Below are 16,191 nucleotides of genomic sequence, written 5' to 3'. Positions count from 1 at the left end.
ACACATCAGATAAAGAAGTATACATACTGCGATTTAAATCCGGGCACTGAGAGATGAAGCCTTGTGGCATGATAACAATCTGCAGATCTTGCATGATTCCCTGTGGATAAGGACACGGAGTGTAAACATTCGGTCACATAGCTGCTTTGCAAAGTAGAATGTGTCATGGATATTGTTTTTATTAAATCAATTTCTAACTATGTTACAGAGCCCAATTAGGATATCTACAGCGTATAACTGAAAACTGCTTAAAATCACACTTTATCTTTCCCTGAAGTATAGAACTATATTGATTTACACCCTGGTGATACATGCAAGCCAGAAGAAATGAAGTAAAGCAATTAGTACAAACATAACAAATGCACACAGAGTATCCTAAAATAATGATTCTGTACAGAGCGGAGCAAGACAGGAGAGAGATGTGGGTTGCATACAATCAAGTGAAAGATCTCAATCAGGGGTATATTTATAAAACTCGGTGAAATTAGAAAGTGTCTGGTCTTTATCACTGGCCAATCAGCTCTTACCTGTCATTTTTCAAACCAAGCCTGTAACTTCAGAGTTAGGAGCTGATTGGCCGGTGATAAAGTACCAGCCACATTATCACTTCACCAAGCTTAAAAAATCTGCCTCTAAGTATTTTTATACATTGTCTGATGGCAGGAGAAACAGATGTTATTTACCAATGAATTAGCAGAAACCACAATAACAGCTTTATTCAAAAATACCACTATGCTGAAACTCAACATCCAGTAAGTGCCATGTACTCCACATACAATTATATAATAAATAAATGCCATTATACCACAGAAAAAAAAAAAAAGACAAATAATTTGTCATCACATAAATAATATTATGCTATTTAGCAAAACCAATAATGACAAGAGTTTGCATGTACTTTAATTACACAATATTAGAAGGCTAAGTAATATCTAAAATAGTTATAAGTATTCTGATACCCTTTGGGGACACATTGGATGGCCTTGTATATTTAAAAAGGGTCTCACTTTGGCCCTTATTCCGATTCGAGCGGTACGGCCCGCGTGCGGCCGTACCGCCGATGTTTTCCGTCTGCACATGCGCAGAGGTCAATCTGCGCATGTGCAGGCGAATTCGCCGCACATAAATTTACTACGCCGCAAAGGGGGCGTATAGGGGAGTGAGGGGCTTCATCCCCTCATTTCCCTATGTGTACGCCCCGCGTTTCATGGGCGTTCCCATGCAAACGCGGGGCGTATGCATGGAAATGAGGGCATGACGCAGCTCATGGGGGCGGAAAGCTGACGTCGCCGGATGTCAGCTTTCAGCCCCCATACAAGCTACCACACGGACGATTGTCCGTGTGGTCTCAGCTTGCGGGAGCTGCCGCGGCGTGCGGACCTGCCTTCGATGGTCGACGACCATCGAATGCAGGGGGCAGCTCCCACCATGGTGGAGGCGTAGCCTCCACCATTTTTATGCGGATCGCCAGCCGTCCGTGTACGGACGGCCGTGGCGATCCGTAGGGTGGGCGGGGATTGGTTTGTGCGGCCGGAGCCCCGTGTGCGGCTCTGACCGCACCAACCAGAATAAGGGCCTTTATCTTGTACCCAGAGATATCAGCAGCGTCTTGGGACCTTGCGGAGCGCCCTGCATACACACTTGCCAATGCCAATGGCATCATACGGCGGCAGGGTGAGGAAGGTAGCAGGGGTGATATTAGATTCTGCAGAATGGCCCTTGTTAACATTGCGCTTTGTCGCCTTTATATGAAGTACGACAGAAGACCTTGTTAATGAGCACGCATCATTGCCAATATTGAGCATAAATATTAATGATATTATAAAGGATACTGTTCAGACGGTGCAAAATGAGTGATATCTTTTGAAATATTGCTTAGTGTGTATGGGGCTTTAACTACATTTAATCAATAAAATAGACACTTATGAAAAGTGGAGCAGTTGCTTAATATTAGACAAGCATTAAGGGGACGATATACTAAGCCTTGGAGAGAGTTAAAGTGGATGTAAATAAAAAAAGCCTATAAGCTCCTAACTACCATTTCACAGACTTCGTACAATTGCATACTTTACATGACCATCTCCAGGAGGGACACAATGCTTTGTTTCTGGACTTCCCTCTTCATTTATTACCATCTTCATATTACCATCACCTGCGCTGAACCACCTTTCTTATTAATTAACCTGTATAAAACAGGTGATGGCAATCATAAATTACGAGGGAAGTCCAGAAACAGAACATTGTGTCCCTCCTGGAAGACGGTCATGTAATTGTCCCCGAAAGCAGTAAGAAATACATACTGTACGACAACAAAGCAGGAACTGCTATGATTACAAGACATCTGGGGGCTGCAAGTGATGGCTTAGAGAAGTGGTTCTCAAACTTGGTCCTCAGGACACCTCAAAGTTCACATTTTCCAGGTCACACAACAGATGCAAAGGCATATGATCAATGGTTACAATTTAAATATGACCAGGAAAACATTAAGATTGTGGGGTCCCGAGGACCAATTTTGAGAACCAATGACTTGGGAACACACTCTACCCCAAGGGGGTATGTTTCCAACTACTGGTGTAAACCATACTAGAAATAGTTAAGTTTAAATAATGATAATATAAATTCAGCTGTAAAAGAGTTCTATTAGCTGGATGTTTTTTTGATCCTTACTAACTTGACTAAGAGATAAAGAATAGCATAGTTCTGCCTCTGACGGGGGCCTTATGAATTTATATCCATTGTTACCCAATTATATACCCCCTGTAAGACTGATCAAATTAATGGACGCGTCTCCTTTTAGCCAGGATAGCCACTGCGGCAAAGAAAACCATATTGTCAAAATGTATACAATCAGATCATTTATCAATAACACTGTTTATGCCCAGAATGATTTATATTTATCAGATGGATTGGGTAGAATGTGTACTGGATGTGGAATCCCGGGCATCCAAGTTTTTTTATATCTGGTTGCCTTATGTACTTACGCTATCTGCCACAGAACGAGACATTATCAGAAAGATTGTATACTTGTCCACCTGGTACAATATGACTGTCTTGGAGACCGGGAAGCCTCCCTTTTAAGCTTTAACGTCAATGAGAAACACTTTACATTATATATTGTCTTCAGATCACTGTCTGTAATCTTGTATTGTGGTCCGTGTAATCCCAAGAGCCCATGTTTTCTATGTGAAATGTACCCGTGATGAGATGTTTATTGAACCTGTTATGCAATGTCAAAATTTTAGTGCTTCAATAAAAATTATATTTAAAAATAATGCCCTGCTAATGTTTGTTTTACTTTTTCAGATTTATTAAAGTTTATTGATTGACAGGCAAGCAGTGTGATCTGTTCAAGTGTTCTATTTACAAGCTTACAATGTATATACCTGTATTTATTTTTAACAAAAAATTGGCAAAATGATGTTGACACAGACATACTAAACATAGCAACTCAAAAAGTAGAGTAGAGATGCATTGCATTGAATTAGTAACTAGATATATAAAACTGTAAACAATCTGTACAACCACATATAGATAGTCCTTCAGAGATATTTCGTGTCAATGTTTGATTCCGACTGTCGGAACATTTCAAACAGTAAGAATCACTGCCAATCCAATGTTAATTCAGCCACCAGAAACGTTGTGGTTGACGAGATTCACATGTATTTGGCCAAAAAAAGATGCAGTTTGACAATCCAGCGGCCATTTTCAACCATGTAGATTCAACTTTTTTAAAAGTCGAATCTGACAGGATTCAATGCGGTTGGAAACGGCTGCATTGAATAGATGTGTGCCGATATATCCCAATTGTCGGAAATATTGTCACACATTGAATACCCCCCCAAAGAAGTAATAATGTAAGTCTAAATTCAATTTCTTTTTTAATTAATGTTTTTTGCAATCATTTCTTAATTTGATGTACAATGTTTCAGTACCTTAGGTTTTAATGATAGAACATATATATCATTAAAGACAAGTAATACAAATGCGGATTATCGCATTACAACCAATGACTACAACATAATACAGTACCTTTTCTGTAATCAAAGAGGTGAGATGTCGGTATGGGATTTAAGTTTGACATAAAGCACCTTGATCGGAACAGCGGCAGAAATTGCATTAATAGAGGATACGGAAGAGCTTATTTTGCTCAGTGTAAAACACCTACTAAATGAATCACTTATTTCTGTTTGCCTTTCCCTAGAGTAATACGATAGGAAGCAAAGAAGGCACATACCCAATAATGAGATAATGGATAATGAAATTCAACTCATGCAACAGACATGAGTCAAACCAGTTTCTATTATATATAATGGTACCAACAGTGAATATTCTTATCAAATCACATTACAAATTAAGACTGACTTTATTTAAATGTATTAGAAAAATCTACTATGCTTAACCACTTACTTTACATAAATGAATATTACTATTCTGTATTGCAAAGATCTTATTTCATCTTCGATAACCACAGATCAAAGTACATTTACATTAGTCAGTATTTGCAGGATACAGGAGGGATACAAAAAGTAACTTTAGGCTAACTCTTAATAAAACAGCTGGAACATGGTGATTTATTTAGACTTTCTTTTCTCAAAAAATCAATACAAGACATAACCTACCTTAAAATAACCGTGTGCATTATTTCTTTGTCCAACCCATAATGATGTACCTGATGGAATATCCATGTATGGCTTCTCTACAATTCTCTCATAAATCCTGTTAAATAAAAAAAAACACTTGATAAATTGTAAATGAAAATACCCCTGACAGGCAACTATTTTCTGTGCTAACCCAAAGTCATTGACATTCTTCCCAATACTCATAACAGTCACCAAAATCATATTTCATCCTACAGCATGCCTGCCTCCGCATTCTGCAGGATTTGGTTGCACTATACATAGGTTCCGATTTATGTTTTTGCTGGTGGGTGCTCAAGCCAAAAATATAGGGGAGTGGCTTCATGGGAAAGGGGCTTGGCCAAAAAATAATACCAATTTATATTACGCAGCACAGTTGTCTCCAATATTCAAATTATGGCAACAGTGCCAAATACATAAATGCTCACACAGTGCAGGTACAAAAATCCCCCCCCACAGTGCCAAATACATAAATGTACCCACAGTGCCAAATACATAAATGCCCACACAGTACCTGTGCCAGCGATGAGGGAGGGGGAGTGCAGTGGGAGATGGGCGGGTGGGCCGCTGCTGAGCAGGTGGGTGCTCATCAATTTCCGTGGGTGCTCGGGCCCTCAAGCACCCACAGAATCGGCACCTATGGCACTATACAATATATTAGAAGTTTGGAGCAATCCCTTACTTGTTACAATCCACATGTAAAACCAGGTGTGATGCACTGATTGCCAAAGAAAATCTATGCCATTTGTCATCTGCCAGAATGTATGGGAAAACTTCTGTTTGTGAGCGATGGTTTCCTGAGCGGTAGTGCAATCGGACCTCATTTCGATGCCCACTACTTTCTAGTTCAAGATACCTGCAGTATACAATAAGAACAAAATTAATAGATTAGTAAATAGAACATTACACATCATGCATGTTAGCCAACTCATTTTGTTAATGAAAAAAAAAAAAAATAGCTAGTTTAAAAGACAATTATTCCAAATATTATATGCTGATCAAGAGCCTAGCCATAACTTTGAGAACCTCATATCAACATTTTGAATGGGTTGTTGTTCCATTGCTTCTGGAGAAACAGATCTCCATAAGAATTGGGATTTTTATGCCCCATAAGTTAATGTTATCTCCCATACCAGTTTAATTTATGAACAATAGTAGTACTTTAGTTTGCATTATGTCACACAGTACCCCAATTTTCATTATGGTATACAGTGTCCCCAGTTCATATTATGCCACATTGTAGTGCCTCCAATTCATATTGATCAACAATACTTTCTATCTAGCATACAATTAGTTTAAAATTAGTTACATTACACTGTGAGGCATCAAGAAGCTGTATTTTTATTGTTTGAAAAAAACAATTATATTGTGGGTTTCCATTTGCCGACAGTAATTTACCAAATGGCAAAAACTGGGGACACGGTCGGATGGTCAACAGTCATTAGGTTGACAATGTTAGGTCGGCATACAGGAAGGTCAACAGGGGTCTACGTTGACACGGGTCAAGGTCGACAGGGGTCTAGGTCGACAGGGGTCTAGGTCGACAAGGCACTAGGTCGACACATGGATTAGGTCGACATGAGTTAGTTCGACAGTCAAAAGGTAGATATGTTTTTTTTACGGTTTCTGAGCCGACAGGCGGTATTTCATGCCCTACCATCCACTAGGGTGTGGTGGGAGAATAAAACAGTGTGCCAAGCGTAGCAAGGCACCGTGCCCGAAGCATTATGAGTGTAGCGAGTGATGCGAGGGGATGCGGTACACTTAAAATTGTGTCCATGTCGACTGTGGCAACATTCGGGTCAAAAAACCCATGTCGACATTTTGACTGTTGACCTAACCCACGTCAACATAATGCTTGTGTTAACCTAGACCCATGTCGACCTAGTCCCTTGTTGACCTAGACCCCTGTCGAGCTTCCTGTATGTGGACCTAAGTTGTCGACCAACTTATGGACGACCAGACGATCCCATTCCATCCCCGCTAACATGAGTGCGAGTAATAGGATATGCCCTATAGTGGAAAGAGATATGCTCAGCAAAGACAGTCTCTACATTGTAGAATTATTTAGTATCTATAAACAAAAATGACATAAGCCTATTTTTCAGTTGATGGCTGCTACTGCACTGAAGCAATACTCATAACATGAGAGATAAGACCAGCCAGATCGTTTGCAAACTGGTATCCATAATGTAACATTTTACGTGCAATTGCTCCTACAGTATTTTAACACACTGCACCAAAATACATTCAGCATTCTAGTTCACCTGTGCAGATGGTATGAGCAATGACTGCGGAATTTATACTGTCATTTAACTAGCACAGTGAGGAAAAATACTTTTTTATTGTGCTGTCTGTTTATGTTTGAATAACTTCTCATTTCTATTCTGCAAAATATAATAAATTCTAGAAACAGTACTACTATACAAGGCTGTATTAACAGCATTGTAGGTCCTGGGCAAAATCCTAGATGGTTAAGGTCCCTACATCTACTACATCTAATGTGGCTGTACAAATGCTACAGATGGCTAGAAAATGGACACAATTTGGGAGAACACTGAATCTCACAAATAAGTATTGGTTTTTATGTTTTATGCCAAGGCCAATGGTCTTCTTATCACGGGCAAGAACTGCTGCGACTGGGGTTTGACTTACACAAACAATATCCTCATTAGCAGTAGCATCAGCTACACAAATATCCCCTCTTCATCTTGTTGGATTCCACAGAGGCATCCTCAGTTTCTAGGTCCCTAGTTATACTTCTGCTGCTCATCCCTACATTTGCGGATTGTGCAGAAATTGGTGAAAAAAGGTTTCTCTATGATTACAGTATCACACAGGCTCACACATAGCACTCAATGACACACTTAGATTCTCCTCAGGGAATTGTTACATTTCTAAACACACCACTTGTTCTACGGCCTTAATATATATTCGGGTTTTAATTTTTGTTTTTACACATTTTCTAAAGTAAAAAGGGCTTGCATAGTCATGAGAGCCAGAAGGAGGTGCCTCATCAACAGTTGCAGAACCGACACTCAAAAATAAAGACCACGGCTTGATCCTTTCCTAACCACTACATGTGGTGCATGACTGTAACAACGGAACACTGTGTTGCAAGAATTAGCGGCCTCTGACTATGCTCACACAATTTCTGCCCTGCCAAGCAGTCCTTTAGCCTCCTGCAGCCAAAGACTTCACCTATAGCAGCTGCCTTTCCAGGGCAGATTAAGTCCGCCCTGTACTCAGATGCCCCCAGGTTTTCAGAAAGACAAGGTGACTATTGGAGGCTGGGCAGAATAAATTGTACACAGTGAGATGTCCTCAGAGCCCTAAGGTACAGGAATGCAACATTGCACAGGATATTATAATTAAGACAAACACGATGGCCAGTGCAACAATGCACAAAATGTAATAAGCAATAATACAAAAGATTGTTATTAGGAGAAATGCAACAATGCATAGGATGTAATAAGCAACAATTTATAGAGGTGTACTATACGTAACGCAACAATGCATAAGATGTTAAAGCGACAAAAAAACGTAAGTTTGACCAGCCTCAATGGAATCTCTACACCAAGATCTGGGCAAAGGAAGGCTGGATCAAATATGGAACAAAAGGCAAGGTCTCCGACACATGAGTAATCCACAGCTGACAGGTTCAGACAAGAGCAGGAACTATCACCAGCAATTTGGGAGTATCCAGCCAGAGAATAAAAAGGCCATTGAGCCAATCAACATGCTAATGCCAAATTGAGTGAAGCTGCTCATCCACACATAACCTAAGACCTCCCAGACAATGTGGAATGCTGCCTGTTCCTGGCATCCCCACTACCAGGCAATCAGAACCCCCCAGCACCCGGATTCAGCTTGTTGCTAGGCACCAGGGGGGGACCAGTAGATCTCACGCCCCAGCACCTGCCTGTTGCTAGGTGCCGGGCTTTGCACCCGGCGTCTGCCTGTTGCCAGGCACTCAACAGGGAGCAGGAGGCGTGGTGTCCCAGCTCCTGGGTAACGGCAAGGACGCGCGTCTGAAAGTACCCTCCCTTGAAGAAGGGTTAAGAAACCCCTAGATCCAGACTTCCGAGGATTTTTATTAAAAAATCCCATTTTTAATTCTGGAGCATGGAGGAACTTCTCGTGCACCCGTGCACTTTCTTCACATGACCCCGCACAAACTTAGAGTCCAAGATTCTTTCTACCACAAACTCTTGCTGGCCCCAAATCATGAGTGGAGAAGGTCTTTTAAGACCTTTAACTTTAAATCTTTTAGAGACATATGCTGGTTTAAAAAGAGAGCAATGAAAGGTAGTATTGATTTGTAAAGATCTGGGTGATGCGGTTACACATGCGGTTTTCATGGAGCATCCATGTCCAGATGCTTTAAGGGAGGGTTTGTCATGCCAGTGCTGGCCTCGATCAGCTTGTCTCTGTCGCAGATTACTGGTAGGGTCAGACTAAATCACACATGCACAGACTGGAAAAATCATTTGATGGTTTGTGAATTAGGAATGGATTTGCAAGTGGATAGCGATCTGCAATAATTTCGTAATTCATTGAAGATGAACACAGGTCAGGTTTTCTTTCTGTCTGGGTGGCAGCTATATACTTACAGTCATCTCCAACTTGGCAGATCAGCAATCAACCCCAAATCAGGTCCCAGGTGAGCTGCAGATAAAAACGTATTTGTTTTGGGGTGATAACACATACCACATGGGATCCAGGATAAGATTTTGGACCCTCATGTTTGCTGTCATTTAGAGTGGTTAATTAAATACCAGATGGCATTCCTTTCATATTTATTATTAGTAGAGACAGGATTATATGCATTTGCATATTTGCATATGCATTTCCATATTTTGACCATTCTCACTGGTTATTGCATATTTTACCTAAAATCTAGTGATGGTGCATATTTTAGGCCCTGGCCCCTTCCCACCCGTGAGTCACAGCACTGCTTTGCCCTTCTGCTGCTGGCCAGGTAGTGGTAGAGTGTGCAGGCTGGGGCAATATGAGTGCAGAGTGGGGAACCTTGGATGTACGCTATGTCTGATACTGCTCGAGGCTGCCAATCCATGTTGATAAAAGTCAGTTGGGGCTGATGCCATTACGAAGCCCCTGAACCTTTGCCTGCCCCTGGCCTGGGACTTTACACCAAGCGACAGACTTCTGCAGCAGAGGAGGTGGGCGGAAGGGTTGTGACATCACGCAGCGCGGAAGAAATGGCGTGTCACAGTGAGTATGCAGCACAGGGAGGAAGCCTTCCACTGCGCCACCGTCACACGCTATGCTGACATTTGATCCATTGGCGCTGGAGATGAGGGTCCGTGTAGTTGATACAAGAAGAGCTTTGGACGCTGCAGTCTGCTGTAGCAGCCAGGAAGAAAAAAAATCCTGTGTACAGCACTAGACATCTGCAGATGCTGTGGGCCTATTTTTGAGGTTTATTTGCAACTAATTGTATGCTGATTTTTAAATAAATAAGTTAAAAAGTACTACTTTTATTATTTAATGTAGCATATTTTAACACTTTTCATGCATATTTTAAGTATTTTTCATGCATATTTGCATGCATATTTCAAGCTTTTTATGTTGCATATAATCCTGTCTCTAATTATTAGCTATGAAAACTTCTAAAGATTAAAACTGTATTTATTTGGTAATGTAAAAATCATTAAATTGAATATCCTTCCTAAGGTTCTCTAAAGTATTCAGACTCTCTCATATTATGTCCTTCAAAGTGTTTTTGACAACCTCCAGTGATTAGTCAGAGATAAGTATATCAGATCATACTTACTATTGTTTGCCCTTACATACATTTCTCATGTCCAGATGTCTCATTTACTAGCACTCTCCAGTGGCGAATAGAGGGTGACTCGGGAGCTAGCCATTTTCTGGCTATCAAAACCTTAGCAAGAGTTGTGTGTTTCTTCTACATCTAATCCAAATAGGCATAAATAAGGTGTCATTGCTGGAAGGGTAGGCTGTGTATAGACTATATCTCTCCATATCTCATCCCAAAATTCAAATATTGGTGGACAAAACCACATGTGCAGGAAATCAGCATTTTCTGCTCCACAAAAATAATGTGATCTTAAATTTACTTTATATAGAAAAGCCGGAGTGCGATAGATTCTATGTGTGATGTAAAAATGTATTTGCTAATGGTTAGTACATGAGGTGGCGTATTTAGTAGAGCTTAATATTTTATAACATTGCTAACTAGATATATTGCCCAGATTTAATTCCCATTTAGGTACTATCACGGCGCCCATCGCATCGCAGACCATAAGGCATGTGATGGTATGCGATGCGATGGTATACAATTGGCACCCGATGGTATACAATTTAAAATTGTATACCATTGTATATGGCATACAATGCAATGCGATGCAATGTTAAATTGTATAAGCACCCTAATGGGAGCTTACAATGTTAAATGCAACCCCACGCCACCCCCACTATGAACATGAACCCGAAGCGTGGCAAGCGCAGCGGTATGCGTCCTCCGACCTTTTCATACCCCCACTATCCACGTCGGCGTGGAGTTGATTTTAGATAGTGTGGCGAGCGCAGTGAGCCCGAAGCGTGGCGAACCCCGCGAGGGGACGCGGAATACTTCACAGGTATTACGCGTCCGCTCGCCACGCTTCGGGCTCGGTGGCTCGCTGCGTTCGCCACACTATATAAAATCAACTCCACGCCGACGTGGATAGTGGGGGTATGAAAAGGTCAGAGGACGCGTACCGGCACCCCTCGCGGGCTCGATGTGCTTGCCACGCTTCGGGTTCAAGTTCATAGTGGGGGTGGAGTGGGGTGCATTTAAGATTGTAAGCCCCCATTAGGGTGCTTATACAATTAAACATCGTATAGGGTGTATGCCATGCGATGCGATTAAAAGTTGTGCAACCAAATATCGTGGGCGCCGTGCTAGTACACAAGTACCCCCATTTACTTTTACGTTGGTCAAATATAGCTCCTCTCCTTTTTTAGTTCTTATCAGGTGTCCATACCCATTTTATGGAGTGAATGAGATGAATAAGATGAATGAGATGAGCTGATAGGGAATAATGGGCATACAGATGGAGCCGCTGTCATTCAGGCAAAGGATGGCGGAAGATTTGCCAGCCGCCATCCCCCGCCAGAAGGGGACACGCGCGTGCGCCCCCTTACAAAGGAGCTCCCCACCGTGTCACCGCCGGTCCCCCTCCACCTGATCCCACCTCCCCGATCCCCCCCAACCCTGCTATCTCCATGAAGCGGAGACGGGCAGGGATCGCTCCCCCTGCCAAAACAAACCTGGGATGTGCGTGCATGTGGGATGCTCACGCATCCCAGTCCGAAACAGGGCTGAGTGGAGCTGAGCGAGAGGCGCTCCATCTGTATATAGTTCTGGGGTAGATGTCCATATTCATCTCCTACAATGGCTTCCTAAATTAATAAGAATCCACCACCCAAAATTAGGACCTACTTGTTGTTGAGTCTGTGTACCTCTAAGCATATCTCCATGCTTGTATTACCACACACATCATTAACTCATAACCAGAAATTTCTTTCAGAACTCCATCCTCCACCTTCTCTAACTGGACCACTGCAAGTATCCAGTAATTTGGTTCAACACATTCCGCACATTCCATTATTTGCAAGGAGATGGACTATTACACCCTGGAATTTTTGAGGTACAGCAAAGCCAACAATGGCCAGACAATGTGTTCTTTCTACACACTTTAGAACTTTGACCCCTTTTGAGTTGTTTGGTGTACACCCTCCTTTCCACCATCTACAAGTTCATTTTGGAAGATAGGTTCACCACAAAATATTTTTTGTAGGCATAGGAACAGGATCCCATTATACTATACTATGGAACAATTCACACTTGCTTGTTTTTAAAACAGGCAAATTGTAGAAACTTAATTAAAACTGTTTACTTGTTACAAATGGCCAGAATTGCTGCTTAAAATTTCTTCAGCTAACTCTCCTATTTGTTGGAGATAACATAAGTAGGCTGGTTTCCCTTATTTGGTGGAGTCCTAGGCTTTCCCCATGCTTAGAGAAGATAATAGAATTGTCCACTTTGATTTTAGGAATAAGACACATTGACTGGCCCTGATTCCTGAATTTGATCCCTGTTCAGTGGAAATGTTCCCAGGTGGAGTTCTAGGATTTCCCCATGAAGACCATAGAAGTGTCCACTTTGATTTTAAGTATGGATATTCTGGCTGGCCATGTTTACTGGCCTTGATCCCTGTTCATTGGAAATGTCCCCAAATACCCTATATGTCAGAATGGTTTCAGTGCCTGGAATTCTATATATTTATTGATGATATTACTCTATTGGTGTTACGTTTCGTGAACTTGGTGAAGCACCAGCCGGAGTGTAACGGAGGCTGGGTGCTTTGATGTAGGGCTGTTGCACAGACGACAGAGCGGAATGAGTCAATTGAATAAAATTAAACCTGCGATACAATGATATTGGTGAAGGCACAATGATATAACTGTAGATATTGAATGAGAAGTATTAAAGACAATAATAATCTTGTTGAAGATAATAATGACTGAAGATCGTGCTGAAGGAATTTAAAGGTAATGATGACTGAAGATGTTAATGAAGGAATTTGAAGGTAATGATGACTGAAGATATTAAATGAAGGAATTTGAATAAGATGAAGTCAATGAAATGAGGTTTGCTGAATGAGGTCGTGGCTGCGAGGACACCAGGGAAACTGGCCAAGGATAATGACCGTCAGGATCAGAGGGAAGAAGATGACACCTTTGGAGTGTTTAACCTTATGTCCATGAATCCCTTTAGGCGGCAATGGAGGGTCCGTGGTAGAAAGTGGCTATGCAGTGGACGACCAACAGGAGTAAACGAAGGGAAGACTTCACCCAGAGGATTTGGAGTCAGGCTGCAGCGGAGAGCTTCAGGAATTGTCAAAGATGCACGGAGATGCTATCGGGTGGAGAACATTGTACTTACTGCCGGTCTGGCCCGGCTAGTCAGTATTTAAGTGGTGAGCTACAATGTGATTGGCCGCAGGATTGACATCACGGCTGGAGCTGCAAAGTATAGGCTCTGGGAACCAACAAGATGGCCGGCGCCCGTGTGGTGACACAAACCAGCCAAACGCCAAGACACTGCGCACCAGACCTGACACCCGGCGAAGGGACATGGACCATGGTGGGTGACTGAGCGACAGAGTACAGCAGGTCGGCGCCGGCACCAGAAGCAGAGGTGAGCGCCAGGGTAGAGGGCATAGCGCCAGGGCACTGTAGGTCGGAGACAGCACAGGGAGCGAGGGTAGCTGCTATGGTGGTCGTGACACTTGGCCATCGATAATAAATCTCCTCTCTACTGTAGTTCAGCTAGCTTTCATTTAAAGAGTCCTCCACATATGCTGCTCTAGTTGCCTTATTATCTCTAAAATGCCTCATACTCCTTATGCATGTTTCCTAATTGATCGGCAGACTGAACCTCCCCCTTTAATTAATTAATCAATAAATGATTTTTACTAAATTATCTCCCCTTCCAACTCAGTCTATTGGATCACCAAGCCAAAGCACCCCTTAATAAGAAAATCCAAAGATTTTAAATGGAAACAGCAAACAGAAGTCATTTCAAGCATGGACACCTGAGGCACAAAAGAGTTAGTAATTATAGGACATAGAAATTGTGGCAGTTAATGGTTTGCAGTAGAATTATGTACTACATCAGCACAGGAGTTCTGCTTCACAATTTTATGAAAACATTTTTCTCATTGAAAACAACATACATCTCATCTGCTACTGCATTTCCTCTGTTTGTATCTTCACAAGTTGCCTCAGTTTCTATCCTACGCCTCCTCCTAACATCCTGCACGTAAGCTAGAGTTATCCTCCCACAGTAAGAGAGATGAAAAACATGCAGTAATTGGAAAACATGCTGTACGTTAGAGCTGTGGGCTACTGCAATACAAAGAAATAGCTCATTTTTCTCAACCTTTTTTTTCCTACTTAAAAGACTTACTATCCTTTCTATAAGAAATCAAACCTTGAAGGATAAGCCAAAATATAAAGTAGTTAAAAAAAGGTTCATTTAATATATTTTTGAGCTAAAAAAGCTGTTATCTTCATCTATGCACAAAAGTGAATTCAAACAAAGAATATTATAAATGTATCTATAAATCAATCAATCAATCAACAAGCTGATAAATGTGTTACTTTCTGTAAGGTTTGCTAATCCCAAGGATACACAAAAGGTGGGGAAAATGTACAGGAGAGAAGTAAATTTAAATAGTTTATTTTTAGATCCGTGTTGTGCTACAGGCAGGGTTTGCACTCTAGGAGTCAGGACCTACTGTGAAAATACTGTATACCATCTGCAATAAGACCGTATTTAGTGGGTACTGTATTGTAAAAGCATCGGCCATCTGTCCCCACATATTTTGCCTTCACTATATACCGCTTGATCATTTGGTTTTATCCAGTGGCGTAGCTTCAGGGGTCGCAGCGGTCGCAGATGCGACCGGGCCCCTGAGCCAGGGGGGCCCAACCCCCGCCACTGGCCTGGGAGAGGGATGCGAACAGGACGCACCCGTTCCCAGTGCTGCTTTGCGGGCCCGCGTGCGTCGCGCTGACGTCACGCGGCAAGGGGTCCCCTTCCTATTGGCTGCCTGCGGCTGGGGACGGGACACGGTGGCCGTATCTCAGCTGTGATTGGCTGCAGCGTCCCCAGCCGCAGGCAGCCAATAGGAAGGGGACCCCTTGCCGCGTGACGTCAGCGCGACTCACCACTCCCCGGCTGGAGGCTCGGCTGTGTCAGCGCCGCCTTGCATCGGTTCCAGCGGTCCCCTGTTCTCCCCGTCGCCGCCCCCTTGATGACGCACCTCTCGCTGTCTCCGGCGGCTGGGCGCGTCTTCACTATCCACGCCGCTGCCGCCTCCCTGGCTACTTCACCGCGGCTCCGGCAGATCAAGACCCAGGGGTTATCCACGCCGCTCTGAGTCTCTCGAACCTCCGGTAAGTCCCTGTCTCTGTGCCGCTTCTTGCTGCGCAATGCTGCACTTTTCCCTCTCCACGGCGGCTGCTTAACTGACTTCTCAACGGCCACCGTCCTATCTCATCCTCTCCGCGGGCCATCCCCGGGGTGCCGTAGGCACGTTCCCCTGGGAGCTCGAGCGGTCTAGCTTTATCAGTTCCCCTGCTTTTTCAAACAACGGGTCCCTTCAACGGGGCTACGGTGCAGCATACAGTATGTGGAATTATGCACGGGCAGCCCTGCCATAACAATAACTACAGTTTCCAGGGTATTACAAGTATATTACTTTTACACTGCTAGAGGGGGCAATGGAGAAGTACAATATGCAGTAGGTAGTCTGTAATTTGTGATTCTCTGTGTTTTGATACAGAACTACATGCACCAAATAACGTGTCCCATATGTTTAAATGTTAGTTCTATTATTAACATAATATACTTGATGTATTAAAATATAAACAGACCGAGATTTTAATTTTGTTGTATGTAGGGGGGCCCCAAGCTGACCTTTCGCACCCGGGCCCATGAACCCTAAGCTACGCC

General features: G+C 42.7%; 1 protein-coding gene across 2 annotated transcripts in view; it reads right to left on the bottom strand.

The window, feature by feature from the left end:
• The window catches only part of NELL2 (neural EGFL like 2), a 235,310-nt gene that overhangs the window by 146,738 nt on the left and 72,381 nt on the right, over window positions 1–16,191 (bottom strand). For both annotated transcript variants that reach the window (XM_083182657.1, XM_083182659.1), the window contains 3 exons: window positions 5,320–5,493; window positions 4,620–4,716; window positions 28–100 (listed from right to left, as the gene is read on the bottom strand). In XM_083182657.1, the coding sequence (XP_083038783.1) occupies window positions 28–100; window positions 4,620–4,716; window positions 5,320–5,493 (344 nt within the window). The remainder of the gene's footprint in view (window positions 1–27; window positions 101–4,619; window positions 4,717–5,319; window positions 5,494–16,191) is intronic.

This window comes from Crinia signifera, chromosome 4 (assembly GCF_055691185.1).
Source record: "Crinia signifera chromosome 4, ASM5569118v1, whole genome shotgun sequence".
NCBI lineage: Eukaryota > Metazoa > Chordata > Amphibia > Anura > Myobatrachidae > Crinia > Crinia signifera.
This window is presented reverse-complemented; position numbering and strand designations above follow the sequence as displayed.